Source organism: Lontra canadensis, unplaced genomic scaffold (genome assembly GCF_010015895.1).
Source record: "Lontra canadensis isolate GAN:19392208 unplaced genomic scaffold, GSC_riverotter_1.0 scaffold74, whole genome shotgun sequence".
NCBI lineage: Eukaryota > Metazoa > Chordata > Mammalia > Carnivora > Mustelidae > Lontra > Lontra canadensis.
The window spans coordinates 2,984,282-3,001,264 of record NW_022631068.1 but is presented as its reverse complement, the minus strand read 5'-3'; the positions used below and the strand labels follow the sequence as shown (position 1 = coordinate 3,001,264).

The 16,983-nt window shown below is 40.9% G+C and overlaps 1 protein-coding gene across 3 annotated transcripts in view; it reads left to right on the top strand.

Annotated features, from left to right (window-relative positions):
- TSG101 (tumor susceptibility 101) overlaps positions 1-14,930 on the top strand; it is a 43,751-nt gene extending 28,821 nt beyond the window's left edge. For all 3 annotated transcript variants that reach the window (XM_032881175.1, XM_032881171.1, XM_032881174.1), the window contains 3 exons: positions 11,564-11,766; positions 13,172-13,411; positions 14,591-14,930. In XM_032881175.1, the coding sequence (XP_032737066.1) occupies positions 11,564-11,766; positions 13,172-13,411; positions 14,591-14,680 (533 nt within the window). In that variant the 3' untranslated portion in view covers positions 14,681-14,930. The remainder of the gene's footprint in view (positions 1-11,563; positions 11,767-13,171; positions 13,412-14,590) is intronic.
- Positions 14,931-16,983: the final 2,053 nt, after the last annotated feature.

The window sequence follows — 16,983 nt, the reverse complement described above, 5'->3', positions numbered from 1 at the left end:
GTAGGAGCTTGTGAAGTTCATCTTTCTGTTATATTTCCTGATAAGTTATAACCGTCCCAAGATCTGATGTAAGTACCGTCCCCCCTAAAAGAATGTTCTAATGCTGTTCTTGCCCTTGATACAGCCTAGTTATTGAGGTTCTAGTGGCATGGTTTTAATTTATTAAAATGTTCTCAAAGTTACTATAATGTAGCTCTTTTTCTACAATATAATTTAAAGGATTTAGAAACCTAATGATGGGAGATCTTTCATCCATAAGCAAAGCACACTAAGTCTTGTTAAGCTCTCCATTTTGATTCAGGCATCATCAACAAAATGGGAATAGTGCTGTTTGTCACTGTTTTTCATTGAGATAATGGTATAATTCCTTTGATTTCTAGGGAACCTCAGTTTCTCACAATCTTTTATAAACTCATTTTAAACCACAGGTATGAAGCATTTTATAGCTTAAACTAGATTATTTCCACATATCCAGAAAACAGGGATGTAGGGAAAATAGTGTGCTTAAAATCACATCTAATGTTTATGTTTTTCGAACAGATTACCAAAGAAATTTATATATTTTTTTAAGAGTACTTTCTTAGGCTAAAACATTTTATGATAATCTTGGCTATCCTTTAATATGTATTGTTCTCTTCGTTGTTTGCCTCCTTGATTTTTTTCATTGTTCTGGTAGTACATTGTGCACAGTGCTGTTGGACTTCAAAACTCATACAGGAAAACAGAACCATAAAAGCATTTGGATGTTAGAGTTCACAACTAGTCAATGTTTCCTCAATATATCTGTGGTCACCAGAATTTGTGCTAGTCTGTGTACTACTGAGGCCACAAGAGAGAATGTATTAATCTCCTTGTGCTTTGTATAACTTGATAGTTTCACTGCATAGGTTTTGATTTTATTGTATAAAACAAGCACCTGACTGAAAGCATCATTAACATAGGTCTTTTTTTTTTTTTTTAAGATTTTATTTATTTATTTATTTGTCAGAGAGAGAGAAAGAGAGAATGCACAAGCAGGCAGAGTGGCAGGCAGAGGCGGAGAGGGAAGCAGGTTCCCTGCAGAGCATGGAGCCCAATGTGGTACTCTTTCCCAGGACCGTAGGATCATGGCCTGAATTGAAGGCAGCAGCTTAACCGACTGAGCCACCCAGGCATCCCAGCACAGGTCTTTTTATTATGGACTTGGATGTCTGTTCAAATGTTGGTATTTAACCATCCCAACAGCACTGAAGTAAAAGAACTGTTTAAAAATGAATTAATAGAGGGGCTCATGGGTGGCTTAGCTGCTTGAGTATCTGGCTTTTGGTTTTTGGCTCAGGTCAGGGTCTCATGGTTCTTGAGAGCTCCGCAGTAGACTCCTTACTCAGTGGGGAGTCTGCCTAAAGATTCTCTCCCTCTGCCCCTCCCCACGACTCACAGAAGTGTGTGCTCTCTCTCAAAAAATAAATCTTTAAAAATAAACGAATGGAGATTGCATTCTTTTTTTTTTTTAAGATTTTATTTATTAATTTGACAGAGATCACAAGTAGGCAGAGAGGCAGGCAGAGAGAGAGAGAAGCAGACTCCCCACTGAGTGGAGAGCCCAATTCGGAGCTTGATCCCATGACCCTGGGATCATGACCTGAGCCGAAGGCAGAGGCCTTAACCCACTGAGCCACCCAGGCACCCCTGGAGATTGCATTCTTTATAGCAACCTCTTCTGACAAAGTATTGAAGGAGGAGGGGGATGTATGCAGCTCCTAGAACTTAAAATAGCTCTTTCTGATTCCAATCAGTGCAGGTTTTATTTCTTTTTAATTTTTTTTTAAAGATTTTATTTACTTACTTGACAGACACACAGCAAGAAAGGGAACACAAGCAGAGGGAGCAGGAGAGGGAGAAGCCAGGCTTCCTGCTGAGCAGGGATCCAGTGTGGGCCTTAATCCCAGAACCCTGGGACCATTACCTGAGCCAAACACAGACACTTAACGACTGAGCCACCCAGATGCCCCAAGGGTTTAAACGACATTTAAAAGGAAACCAGAATTTGTTTTGTCATTTCATTTTATAGCTTTTTTATTAGATAGCTTCCCACCTAACCTGACCTAAAGTCAGTCTTGTGAGATTGGAGTTCACTGAGAGCACTAAGCAGTGAAGATAGCTATGAAATAATGAAAAATCTGCCGATGGTGCTTCATCAGGTCTGGGCAAATGTAGTGATATCTTAATAGTGTTTGTTTTATGTAAGGGAAGAAAAAGCTGTGGCTGTGATCTGTAACTCATATTTTTCCTAGAAGTCATTGTAAGACCAGGTGTATTTTTTGTGTATCGTCTTTGTAACTATCAAAAACATTTTCTACTAGAAAATCACTAGGAAAAGATGTGGAATTTGGAAACCTTCCGTAGATTTTCTGTCATTCCTAAGCATTGTTTGTCAACAAAGGCATCAGAAGGAAGATAAATTTTTCTTGATAACAGGGTAAAAGTTAAATTTTTAAAAACTTAAATTTCTGTTTCTTTGGATTAGAATATATTTCTTAAGAGTGAAACACTTTTATTAGGACAAGGCATGTAATTTTCACCAAGTTGGCATTGACAAAACTATAAGAGAACCTGGACTCTGATTTTAAAGGTTTAAAATGACTTGACTGCTGCCAAGTTGAGGACAGTATTAATACTTGTTCACGTTTTCTTAATAGCAGATGCCAGAAGAAAGCCAAAGTAGGTATGGATGTGTAGTCATTTGTATGTGTTGTGGGCTGACAGATGGGTACTCAAGAGAACCTTTAGTCCACAACTGGGCCTTTCAGTGGACAACGCCAGACTCCACTGGAAAGGGAAGGGTGGCATGTTGTGGGATCCACTGAGACCCACTGGAGTCATGCATGGCGCCATCTGCCAGATGCTGCCTGTGGTGCATCTGGGTGGCATTGATTTGGAGATGATGAAGTTGTTGGATATTATAATCTGGACTAAGAAGGATTGAAGGCTATCAAGCAGATGTTCAAGAATGTTACTATAGTTGGTCCACTGTAGTCCTCTGAACAGTGTGATGCCACTCAGTGAAACCTTCCCATGTTATGAATTTGCATGTGAAGTCAGTGAGCTAATTGGCTCCTTCATGAAGTTTATCAGAGGGTGTACTATCAGCCCTACTTCTTTGTGCCAGAATCTCCAGGTTTATTTCATCTCAGTGGAATCCTTTTATCAGAGAGTGATTACAGACATCTTCAACCCTGGTTTACTTAGTGTTTTGAAACTTTGAGGAGAGAAATTAACAAAATGAGGTGCTTCTGACCTAATGCTTGACCCAGAATAGAATCTCTTCTTTGGACACTTTGGATCTGTTGTTAAGATTTTCATCCTTGAGGTGTGCCTGGGTGGCTCAGTTGGTTATGTGTCTGCCTTCAGCTCAGGTCATGATTCCAGACTCCTAGGGTCGAACCCCAAGTCAGGCTCCCTGCTCAGTGGTGAGTCTTTTTCTCCCTCTCCCCCTCTACCTGCTAGTGCGCTCGTCTCTCTCTCTCTCAAATAAATAAAATCTTTAAAAAATTCTCATCCTTGAAAGGAATCACGTAGCTAATTCACATTTCACGAAAGGGTTCCTTGAAATCGAATAAACTGTGAAGGGGTAGGTGTGTCTTTGTGATCGTATGTCATTAACATTTACTGTATTCAAAAGGAAACCCACTTCCACTTTCCAAATCGGAATTTTTTTTTTTTTTTTTTTTGCGCTTTGGCGCTTCTTCTCCACAGTCTGTTTTTGTTTTTTTTTTGTTTGTTTGTTTGTTTTTTAAGATTTTATTATTTTTATTTTTTTTTTAAGATTTTATTTATTTATTTGACAGAGATCACAAGTAGGCAGAGAGGCAGGCAGAGAGAGAGAGGAGGAAGCAGGCTCCCCGCTGAGCAGGGAGCCCGACGTGGGGCTCAATCCCAGGACCCTGAGATCATGACCTGAGCCGAAGGCAGAGGCTTTAACCCACTGAGCCACCCAGGTGCCCCGATTTTTTTTATTTATTTGACAGAGATCAAAAGCAGGCAGAGAGAGTAGGGGTGGGGGAGAGCAGGCTCCCTGCTGAGCATAGAGCCTGATGCAGGGCTCAATCCCAGGACCCTGAGATCATGACCTGAGCCAAAGGCAAAGTCTTAAACCACTGAGCCACCCAGGTGCCCCTCTTCTCCATAGTCTTTCACACACTTCCTTTGGGAATACTTGCTTATTTTCAGGGTAAGGTCGTATTTTCTTACCATCTGGGCAGTCAGGGCTTGCTAAGGGTTGCTGTGCTAAATGTTTAAAGCGTTTTCTGCCACAGAACTTCAAAACAATATATTTTGAAAGCTTAAAGAAAAAAGCCTTTAGGTAATTTAACAATGAATTTAAATTTTTTTTTAGTTACTATACGAAGGGTATGAGAAGTTGATTGGTTTGGCTTCCTGGGATTTTTCCAATAGGATACTTCCAACATTATAGGTTCTTAAATTGTTCTCTTTCACAAAATAATTTTTTTTTAACAAAATAATTTTAAGGAATGACTTCGATTCTGACCATCTTTTTAAGGATGGAATTTTACTGTCCTTCAAATTAATTGGCCTTTGTGCATATGCCTGCTAGTAGCCTCTCTCACTTTTTATGATAATTGAATGATTATGTAGCACTGCCTTTTTTGAAGTAGATACTACTTTGGTATCCTGTCTTTTTAAAATTTTTATTTATTTATTTACTTGAGAGAGAGCGAGGGTGAGCAGAGGGAGAGGGACAGGCAGACTCCGTGCTGAGCACAGAGCCCAAATGTGGGGCTTGATCTGAGGATCCTGAGACAAAACCAAGAGTCAAATACCCAACCAACTGAGCCACACAGGCACCCCTGGTATCCTATTTTAATGAGGTTCATACCTACTTACCTCTACTTTTGAAAACCTGAATTTTTATTTAAACTAATATAAACCTTTCCTTGTGGTTTGTGTTTATTTTTAAGAAACATAAACTTGCTGATGGTTTTCTTTAAGTACACTCTTTCTTACTGATGATAAGTATAGAAACTTCTAAAGCTTGAATAAAGAATATTGCTCTATAGTGTTTAAAAGATAAATTGAGGTACCCTGATTTCTTTGGAAGAAAAGTTCCACAGTCTATACACAGGTTGGTGATAGTATTAGAAGTGTACATATTCATAGACTATAAAAGCCTTTTTAAGCAGCTTAATGAATTTGCCAGGCTTGCACTTAATGGCATGAATCAGAATGCCTTTATTAATATAGTTATTTGAATATTCCTCCTAATTCAGAGATTGACCAATTTTTTGTGTGTTTCTATTATAAAAGGAAATAATGTGGGCTTGATCCTATTTCTGAGTGGTAGTAAATTACTGTTCGGGATTGCTTGGGCCCCATAGTTTGATCTGTAGCACAGATGTCAAACCAAAGACTGTTACATGGATCTGAGCAAGTAACTTCCAGAAGTAAAAATGCTGAGCAAGTGATTGACTTTTGCTGGTTAAAAGGAGAGTTTGGAAAAGTTACTTTCGGTCAGACAGAAATAAGAGAAAGACAACTACCCTATGATGTCACTTATATATAAAATCTAAAAAATAAATCAAACAATAGATAAGCAAGCCAAGCTCACAGATAGAACAGAGTGGTGGTTGCCAGAGGGCAGGAGTTAGAAGGTGAGAGAGATGGATAAATTGTTCTCATTTTGGGTTTTATTTATTTTTTTTTAAGATTTTATTTATTTGACAGAGAGAGAATATCACAAGTAGGCAGAGAGGCAGGCAGAGAGAGAGAGGGAAGCAGGCTCCCTGCTGAGCAGAGTGCCCGATGCGGGACTCAATGCCAGGACGCTGAGAGCATGACCTGAGCCAAAGGCAGAGTCTCAACCCACTGAGACACCCAGGTGCCCCTCGTTTTTTGGTTTAAATAGTTTTTAAAGGTCACTGTTCAGTTATCTTGTACTTTGGGACTACCTTGGATTCTCTAATATAAATGACATTTTTGAGTTACATGAAACTGATCATTCAATAAATACTATTAGGAGATAAAACTGTCTTTAGTTTAAATCAGGTAGGTGGTCTATACTGGTGCATTTTGAAGACATGGGCCTAAATTATTTGTTGAATTATCAGGTCCATTGGGTAGTATATTGGTTTCTTCGTAATAGAAAAAAAAAAATTTTTTTTTTTTTTTTTTTTTTTTTTTTTAATTATGTTTTAGTTCCTAAGGCTCAAGTTCAGTAACTGGATCCTACCTAACATTTCAGTGAGGTCTTGCTTAGGACTGTTTCTCAAAATCTTTGTTACCCTTTCATTGCTGTTCATCTGGAATTGTAAAAGGGCACGTCTGAAATCTGACTCTGCATGGGTAAAGGTCAGTGTTTGGGGACTTGAGGTATGGCCGTTTGCCACAAACTCTTCTTAATCTAAGGCTTGTTATAGTGGGTATAAAGAAAATTAAAATTTCTCTTTGAGGGCAAGAAAATTTTTTTTGTTTGAAAGGTGATCAAGGAGATGAGACTCTCCCACCAATCATTTTTCTTATTTGTGTTAAACAATCCCTTAAAGTGTCAAGGTTTATCGAATTTTGAATTTTAATAGGTTTTCTTTTTTGGCATTCATATTCCAGATCTTAACTAAAATTTTCTTCTTTTTACAAAGTAGGTGAACCTAATATGTTTAAATACACCGCTTAGTAAGGTCTTTGTGTGGCAGAGGAAAGGACAAGGTCTAATCTTGGCACTCCCACCCTCCTCAGGTGAACTGTGACCTTTATGGAAAGCCAGGCAACAGCTGCCTCAGCTTGGTTCCCATTTTGAGTGTTAGTGGCTTTAGCTGGAGACTTATTTGGATGGCCTTATTTGGTGCTGTATGATAGTGTTTGCTTTAACATATTTCCTAAGAGAAACAATATAAATTCCAGAATTAAATATGTGTTTTTAAAAAAGAAATTTGAAAACTTCACATCAGTGTAAGTTGATCCATTTTAAGGTAATAATTAAATAATAATAATAAAATAAAATAAATAATAATAACAAAACTTAATGTGTTTGTGTGTGAAAAATCTAGGCTAGTTATAAGAATATGCTTAATCTTTTATTATTTCAGATAACTCTACACAGATAAATGGAACACTTTAATTGTTGCATATGATTAACCACAGAACTCTACTGCCTTGAAGGGACAGGTGTTGAAAAGAGTGTTGAGAAACAAAAAATGAGTAAAATACTTAATATTGCAGATTTTAACACTCACTACTTCCATTAACTCAAATAATTCTGCCTGAACAGCTATCACAGTTCAGTGCCAAGCCCTTCAGAAGTCACATTCTTTACAGATACTGTTCCTGTCCCCAAAAAGACAGCCACATTTTTACCAGGAAATGTTACCAAGAGTTCAGTCTCTTTGACTTGGTTTGGTTTGCCATTTTTGCCAGGGAGGCACAACAAATTCAAAAATGTAGGGAAAAGGCTAATTGTATTTAAATCTGAAAAAAATGTCATTGAAACAACTTAATACAGGTAGAATAAACATTAAATTGTTTCTGTAACACCCTACCCCTTTTGATAAGCAAACCAAAGTTTCTAACCTATTCTCTGTTGCAAGGAAAACAAAAACTCAGAGTGTAGGAATCCCCAGTTCCTGGTTTGTAACCCGAGCAGTGGCCCCGGCCTCGGTTTAGGTAAGTGCTTGCCTCCTTTTCCAGTGATCCAAGTTGCCTGGATCTGGAAACTGGTATCAGGCCAGAAGTTTTTGGCAGACCCTAATCTTTTAAAAATACACCTTTGTCTTTTTTGTACTCGGGTATTTTTTTAAAGTTCAAAGTATGTTTTTAAACTGATAAATTTAATAAAAACTATTAGTAGAAATTAATTAGGGATAATAAGGAAACATCACTAGTGGAGATTAGCCTTAACCATATTTGATGGTAGAGAGAAGATGGAATCTGATATTTAAGAATATTAAACTATTTTTGTTAGTTAGAATGACTTAAGAATTTGTTAAGAGCTAGGGCTGGCTATGGAAAAAGCACGATCATCTGGCAGGTAATTAGCCCACCCTGGTCATTTACAAGGCCTTCAGGAAGTTTTTGCATTTCATAGGTTCTGATTAGTATAATTGAAGTGTTGCAGCAAATGTATACCATAATTTTGGGGATGCGGTTGGGTGTGGGAACAAGGCCAGCAGGTAGAAGTTTACAGTAGCTAGTAGAAAAGCAAGATCACAGATGGATTACAGCAGTGTTTCTTAACCTTTCTTTCTTCATCTTCCTCCTCAGGAGCCTTTTTAGACATTTTTTTTCTTTCCCTCCCATGAACTGTTAATACCGTAGATTATACTGTATATCTGCTGTTAATACTATAGATTATACTGTATATCTGTTTACATATATCTGCACTCTGTACATAAAAAGAACAAGATTTTTTTCACTTTCTAAGAGCAAGTTTCCATCCCCTCAGAGGAGCAGTATTATCCTTCTTGAGAATGTGCATGGATTAGAGTAATGTTGGATAAAACTGGCCTTGAACTCAGGAAGAAAGAACTAGAGAGAATAGAGTTTCGAAGATTATCCAAGGTTTGGGGCTAGGAAGAGAGATGAAAGAAAGCAAGCCAAGGGCAGAGTAGAAAAAGCAAGACACTGTGTTTAGACGAATCAGAGTAGGAAGAACAGATGTAAGCTTAAAAGCAGCTGGTCTTTCAGAAGGATCTAGAGGAATGCAGGTTGTCTTCCTGAGAAAGGGAGGGTAGTACTTTTGAACGGTGAGGAGTCAGACCATAGTTAAAGGAGTTAGGATTCTTGTTCCGAAGGAGAATGGGAGAAAAGAGTGGGAAACTTCCATCTGGTGGTTTCAGTCCTTCAAAGATGTCCTGAGGGTTTTTGCCTTGTGGGTAGAAGGTAAAAAGAGGCTAGGGTTTTAAGAAAGAGTCAGAAGGATTGAGGCCTTGGGTAAGGTGAGGCCTTTGGAGGTAGGAGGCCTGGTGGCCTGATAGAATGTGAGAGAGGCCACCTTGGTGGACTGCCTGTACGCTCTTAAGAGATGGCAAGAAGCCTGGGCCGAGGCCAGGTATTCCCAGGAAACAGGAGTGAGAGAAAGGGAGGTCAAGGGGACGAGAAGGAATGAAAGGAGATCTTGGTAATTGGGGAAGGTTTCTAGAATCATCTTGGTCTCTGTAGGGGAGGATGTGAATAAAGAGGTGGTCAGACAGGAAAACCACAAGAAAAATTAGGGGCATGAGCCTGGAGATGGCGCAGTAGTTGGGAAATTGATGAGAATACTTGGGAAAGGTTAGATATTAAGAGGCCAGAGATGTGAAAAATAAGACCTCAGTTTTCATAGGGGAAATGTGGTTGCCCTCTGGCTTTACCATTCTGAATTCCAAAGCACAAGTTAACCTGAAAGAGTTAATACTTTTGCTTTTCAGAAATACGAAATAAGCTGAAATACATTCTAAAATCAGAAATGAGGGACGCCTGGGTGGCTCAGTTGGTTAAGCAGCTGCCTTCGGCTCAGGTCATGATCCCAGCGTCCTGGGATCGAGTCCCACATCGGGCTCCTTGCTCGGCAGGGAGCCTGCTTCTCCCTCTGCCTCTGCCTGCCATTCTGTCTGCCTGTGCTCGCTCTCTCTCCCTCTCTCTCTCTGGCAAATAAATAAATAAAATCTTTAAAAAAAAAAAATAAAAAAAAAAATAAAATCAGAAATGAATTTGAGAAAGAACATACCTTATAGATTTGGTTGTTAATAATAAAATAGGAGGTATCAATTACTTCCCTGTGAACCGTGTAGGATGAATACTGTCTGAGCTCTCTTTGGCAAAAGTTTTCTAGCAGGAAAGAGGGAGGCCCTCGTAGGGAGAAATTAGTGCACACAGGAGGTCTGATTCTGGGCTGTCACTGTGTGCATGCAGTGTCCTCAGGACAGATGGATGAAGGACTCTCTTCAGGAAAATCTGGCCACAGGAGACACTATCTGCACTCATTTTCACTTGCAAGAAGAAAACCCAAGTCAGGGGGAAGAAAAAAACCAGTTCTTCTGTGGTGGAAGTAAGAGAGAAGAAAGAAAAAAGCCGAACTGTTTGGACTTAGACTCTTCCTTTCAAAACCTATGAAACCAGAGAGAATGCCAGTGTGTCCCGCTGTCATTTACAGAAAACCAGAAAAGCATTCAGGGTAACCTGGTATAAACCAGCTTCTGCAAGAAGACAACTTTACTAACTAAAAAGTGGAGTTTTTAATTAGTAATGGCAAGAACTGGGAGCAGACAGGACACCAAAGAGCAGGTGAGGGGCTGGCTGCATGGGACAGGCTGCCTGTTGTTGGGAAAGCTCGATTGCATTCGAGAAGTGGTGCGCTTTTTTGGTACAGGGACCAGGCCTGTGACGGATGGGAACGTGGATGTAAGAGTTTGGATACATTAGACTAAGGGGTTGTTTTGGGGTTTTTTCATCCTGTTGCGTATAACTCTGTGTCGCTGGGATAAAATTTTCAGCACAAAGTGGACGTGATACTCTGTGAGTCTGTATTCATTTTTTAATCATTATAGGCAGTGACAGATGAATATAATTGCCCACATGGTATTCTATCATCAAGTATAATTGAAAATCAAAATACCATGTACGCATTTGCTGAATTAGGACCCTAATTGAAGAACACTGATCGTCATAAAGAGTATCCATCCTTCTGTCATTGGGAGGACCTTTTGAAGAAAATATCGGAGAGATTGGGGTGCCTGGGTGGCTCAGTGGGTTAAAGCCTCTGCCTTCGGCTCAGGTCATGATCCCAGGGTCCTGGGATCGAGCCCCGCTTCAGGCTCTCTGCTCGGCAGGGAGCCTGCTTCCTCCTCTCTCTCTGCCTGCCTCTCTGCCTAGTTGTGATTTCTGTCAAATAAATAAAATATTTAAAAAAAAAAAGAAAAAATATCGGAGGGATAAGTTTATTTGATCTGAAATATGCAAGGAAATTCTGTAAGACACTGATGGAGAAGGGATGTTTTGAAGAGAATAGTAAAGAATCTGAGAATACACAGAAGTTTATCCGCTGCTGAATTTTCTATACATCACTCTCTTGCTTATCTGTTCATTCCTTTTCTTTGGCTAAAGGGTAATGGAGTAAAAGTCTTGTACAAGGGAAGCTGTATTAACCTTACACCGAGGAAACTGCCTGTGCTCAGTCCTCTTGCTGGCCTCTGCAGTAGGTTCCTGTCTCCCTTAGCTTAGCCAACCAGAGAATGCACTTGACGTGAATCAGATGTTTTTCTTTGGTATAAATTTGTCCCATTTGTTGGAGATCGGGGAATAGTTGTAATCTGTAGGGACATAGCCCCTGTTTTTTTGAGAGAAGAGCTGATTATTTCAGCTGTCAGAGAAGGTGGGTAAATACAGATTCATAGTAATCTCTCGCAGGGAAAGTATTTCTGAAGCAACTCAGATTTTAATGTTATTTTTGATGAATTATAACATTTACTGGAAAATTTCTCTTTCCTCCCACTTTGAAAGTGTCAGCTCATTTTGTCCTGTTTTCTAAAGGTTCCTGTGAAAGGAATAGAAAGTGCTTGGGAAATTAAGCCAGTGGTTTCTGCCATTTCCCCTGCAGGTCCCAGTCGGGACGGCACCATCAGTGAAGACACCATCCGAGCCTCTCTCATCTCAGCGGTCAGTGACAAGCTGAGATGGCGGATGAAGGAGGAAATGGATCGTGCCCAGGCAGAGCTCAATGCCTTGAAACGAACAGAGGAAGACCTGAAAAAAGGTCATCAGAAACTGGAAGAGATGGTTACCCGTTTAGATCAAGAAGTAGTAAGTAACTCATTGAATAGTTGCGAAATTTTAGATGTCTGCCCCTCATTTACCCTGTACATTGTGGGTTTCGTAAGAGTTCAGAAAATTATACGTGCCTTTAAGCTTTTGAATATAGTGTCTCTGGGGCTTCGTTAGAAGAGGAGCCTGTGTTTGCAGCTTGGTCTTTAGGAGGTGGAGGGTATTTAGAACATCTCTCCGGTCGCCAGCTTCACTCTGAGGGCTGCGGCTTGACTCAAAGGAGCGTTGTTTCATGCTTGATGTCACCAGACAGTAGCCAGGAGATAACAGATTGAGAGACTTCCACGCCCTGATGAAGGTCTGCAGACCATGGCTACAGACTTAGGGGTCAGTTCTTTTTTGTTGCCAGATGTTTGAACTATATTGAAAGCATCTTCAGCGAGCCCTCCTACCTCATCATCTAGGGTATATGCAGCCTTTCGCTCTTCAGCTTCCTCGAACTTTTATCAGACTGCTGTGCCATGTGACTTGTTTGTTCAGTGATGAAGTAGAGGCCTACTGGCATGACAGAAGTGCCAGCCTTCTTCGCCACTTTCATTCCCACGAAGGAGAATTTATTCCAGCAGATGTGTCTGAGGGCTCCGGGGACAGTGGTTTGTGTGTGCGCATGAGTTCTGCAAAATGGTTCTAGTGTGTAAAGTCAGCCTCACAGTAGTAGCCTAAGACTTTTAAAAGTTCAGGAAAGTGGGGCGCCTGGGTGGTTCAGTGGGTTAAAGCCTCTGCTTTCGGCTCAGGTCATGATCCCAGGGTCCTGGGATCGAGCCCCGCATCGGGCTCTCTGCTCAGCAGGGAGCCTGCTTCCTCCTCTCTCTCTGCCTGCTTCTCTGCCTACTTGTGATCTGTCAAATAAATAAATAAAATCTTTAAAAAAAAAAAAAAAGTTCAGGAAAGCGACACCACTACAATTCCCAGACTGCACCTGCCACCTGCAGTAGCTCATAACTGAAGTTCAGCTGTTTGGGGTTCTGTGGATTGAGCTGTTTAGACAGGGGAAAGTTAGCCCTCTGTAGCATGGCCCACTGGCTTGGAAGAAAGACCACTTTTATGATTTTCATGTAAGGAACCTCCTGCTGGAAGGTATCTTGTCTGATGGCTTAGTTTGCAAGATCATCTGTCACTGAGAAGTGATGAGCTTATCACTGCCCCTGGAAGTGCTTAGCTCAGGGTGTTTTCAACATTATTCTGTTCTCACTCAGCATCTTCCATCACCCTTTTCCTCTACCTTTGGCCAGTATGTTATTTCAGACACTCACCTCAACCGTGAGTTAAGTATTGCTTTGTTATTTTGCGGGTCTGTTTCTATAAAGTGGAGTTACAGAGTTTAGACCAGAGAGTTATGTACAGTTAATGTGAAATCATCATGCTTGGACTGTTTCATTTTCAGGCTGAGGTTGACAAAAACATAGAACTTTTGAGAAAGAAGGATGAAGAACTCAGTTCTGCTCTGGAGAAAATGGAAAATCAGTCTGAAAACAATGATATTGATGAAGTTATCATTCCCACAGCCCCACTATACAAACAGATCCTAAATCTGTATGCAGAGGAAAATGCTATCGAAGACACTATCTTTTACTTGGGAGAAGCCTTGAGGCGGGGAGTAATAGATCTGGATGTTTTCCTAAAGGTATGTCTTCCTCAGTCTGCTTTCCAGGGTCTCAGAACTCATGTTTTAAAAGAGGCACTGACCTTGAAAGCCACAAACCAGGAGGGTTTCTCCGTAGGGGAAGTTAAAATTCCTTGTGTTCCCAAAGAGAGCCAGTGAGATCTGTGGCTGTGAGCAGCATCTTCTTACCCGCCCAGGGCTGAGGATCCATCTGGGAGGGGAAGAAAGGTGGACTAGTGGCCACAGTCCCCACCCCCCAGGCAGTAGGAAGTGGAACGTGGTTCTCTCTTACTGCTGTACCTGGGAGGAACAGTCAGATTTCCATTGGTTCTTTCTGGTCAGGCACCACCTCAGTTAAGATTGCTGACTGCCACCCCCGTTTGAGATTTTTTTTTTTTTCCTATTAATTTTGTTAGAATTGCATAATTTTAGACCCGTTTTCCTAGATCAAACAGCCCTGCAAAGGCTGCGCTTTGCAGGCTGCCCTGCTCGCACCAGAGCCCTTCGGCATGAAGGTTGTTGAGGCTTATTACTGTCACAGAGACGTGAAGATCCAGGGAGCCAGTACTCTCTGTTGGGTCACGAAGAGTGGTTTTAGGACTAATGGCGGCAGCCCTTTGGATATTTGATCCAGCTGCTGCTGCCACTTCAGTAAACGTGCAAGGCTGGTCGCCTGGTGCACGCACACGAATGTCTGGTGTAAGTCAGACCCCAGACTCCCTTTCTGTACACTGTCCCCTGCTTGGGTGCCACAGCTTAGGGAAAGGTACACCCAGAGAGGGCAGAGAGACTAGCTATTGCTGGACATGAGACGAAAGCTGGCTTATGCTGCTCACTCCCCAGCTTTTTGACAACTGGGGATAATCACAGTTATCAACATTTTATGTAACTTTTGATAGGATCGTAGATCAAGTTCCCCTGGTGTCTTGGTTATCTTGAGATGTAGTTCAGACTCCTGAGCCAGATCCTGTAAGGTCATGCTGTTCCCTGTAACGTAATCCTTTATAGGGTCTCAGAAGGTAACTTTCCTTAACACAGCCTGCCAGCATCAATCTAGTGAGTTTAAAAACCCCCATATAATGAAGTACTGGTTGCAAAGGAAGGTTGCTATTTAGATCCCATCTAGGTTACAAACTGTCTGATACTTCATGTGTGGGTCAAATCCATTCTAAACTGTTCAAACTTTTTCCCCCCTCCCAGCATGTACGTCTTCTGTCCCGTAAACAGTTCCAGCTGAGGGCACTAATGCAAAAAGCAAGAAAGACTGCCGGTCTCAGTGACCTCTACTGACTTCTCTGATATCAGCTGGAGATTGAGCTCTTCTTAAAGCGTTCTTTTCTTCTCTTTCTTTCTCTTATCAGTAGGTGCCCAGAATAAGTTATTGCAGTTTATCATTCAAGTGTAAAATATTTTGAATCAATAATATATTTTCTGTTTTCTTTTGGTAAAGACTGGCTTTTATTAATGCACTTTCTATCCTCTGTAAACTTTTTGTGCTGAATGTTGGGACTGACTATGCTAAATAAAATTTGTTGCATAACTTTTCTCTTTATTGAACATTTAGGAAACATTAAATCTTATTAAGAAGCCCGGTTTTTTATTTTGCAAACAAAGCATAATATCAGGTTAAAAATTCGCATTATTTGTTCTGCAGCGTATAAAGTAAACTGTTTAGTATGGGACATGCCACATGGAAATCTAAATACCTGCGCGACTTTCTGTAGCAGGCCCTGCGCGGGGCCCTCCTCTACCAGCCCTCGCCAAGATTTGTTACCTTTCTAGGCTTCACTGAATCACAACTGTTTCCATCAAGATGGAAGGAACAGAGTGGCAACTGCCAAGCTATACACCTGAGAATTTACGGTAATTGGGCAAGACGGTCTGGCCACAGCTAAGTAGGAGGGGTAGAGTGCCTCCCCGCTTTTAGGGGCATTTGAAGCCAGTCTTCCTGGTGAGTTTGTGACCACCCCGTGAGCTCTGTTTCATGCAGAGCTTAGCTAAGTAGAACAGAATTTTCTGTCAAAATGAGATAGAAAATTCATGAGGTTACAAAGAAAAGAAAAGAACAACTTAAGATATTGTAAGATTATTTAGGAAGCCAGACAGCCTACTCTATACTTCGTCCAAGAAAAGAATGCCCACCTTGGACTCCATCATCACTGAAGGATTTATACAGTTTAGATCGTCTATAAAGATTATCAGAGCAGCGGTACCTGGCTAAGTTGGTGGAGAATGCAACTCTTGATCTTGGGTTGTGAATTCAGGTCCCATGCTGGGCGTAGAGATTACTTAAAAAAATTATCAGAATAGGGACGCCTGGGTGGCTCAGTTGGTTAAGCGGCTGCCTTCGGCTCAGGTCATGATCCCAGCGTCCTGGGATCGAGTCCCACATCAGGCTCCTTGCTCGGCAGGGAGCCTGCTTCTCCCTCTGCTTCTGCCTGCCTCTCTGTCTGCCTGTGCTCGCTTACTCTCTCTCCGTCTCTGACAAAAAAAAAAAAAAAAAAAAAAAAAAAAAATTATCAGAATAAAAGCTAGCAAGGTCAAATCAAGGTTTAATTTAGGATTGGAACTACCATTTAGTTATTTTTGTGTATACATCCATTTTTACATTGTAGATAAAGTTACAACTTTATTTTTTTATAAACATGTAATGTATTTTTAGCCCCTGGGGTACAGGTCTGTGAATCGCCAGGTTTACACACTTCACAGCACTCACCATAGCACATACCCTCCCCAGTGTCCATAACCCGACTGCTCTCCCCCCAGCAACCCTCAGTTTGTTTTGTGAGATTGTTTCTTATGGTTTGTCTCCCTCCCGATCCCATCTTGTTTCATTTATTCTTTTCCTACCCCCCCAAACCCCCCACATTGCATCTCATCTTCCTCATATCCGGGAGATCATATGATAGTTGTCTTTCTCCGATTGACTTATTTCGCTCAGCATAATACCCCCTAGTTCCATCCACTTCATCGCAAATGGCAAGATTTCATTTCTTTTGATGGCTGCATAGTATTCCATTATACACACACACCACATCTTTATACATTCATCTGTTGATGGACATCTAGGTTCTTTCCATAGTTTGGCTATTGTGAACATTGCTGCTATTAAACATTCGGCTGCACGTGCCCCTTCAGATTATTACGTTTGTATCTTTAGGGTAAATACCCAGTAGTGCAATTGCTGGGTCATAGGGTAGCTCTATTTTCAACTTTTTGAGGAACCTCCATGCTGTTTTCCAGAGTGGTTGCACCAGCTGGTTGCAACTTTTTTATAGTGTCAGTGAACATATCAGCCAGCCAGAACACAAGGATCAGAATCTCTGAACACAGTATACACACATCATTCTTTTGAACCAAATGGCAAGTGTGTGTGTGTGTCTAACACCTACACCTAGGCAAGAACTGCAGTCATACAGGAATTAGAAACACGAAGTATCATCCAACATTTGGATGCTCAAACAGCTGGAGAGCTAAATAGTGAATGTACTGTTGCCCCCTTTTTCCACGTTTAGGAATTCAGGTTTATTCAAAATTTGGACATACCTAATCCTATAACTACCATCTCTCCTTCCTTAACTTCAGAATGGAAG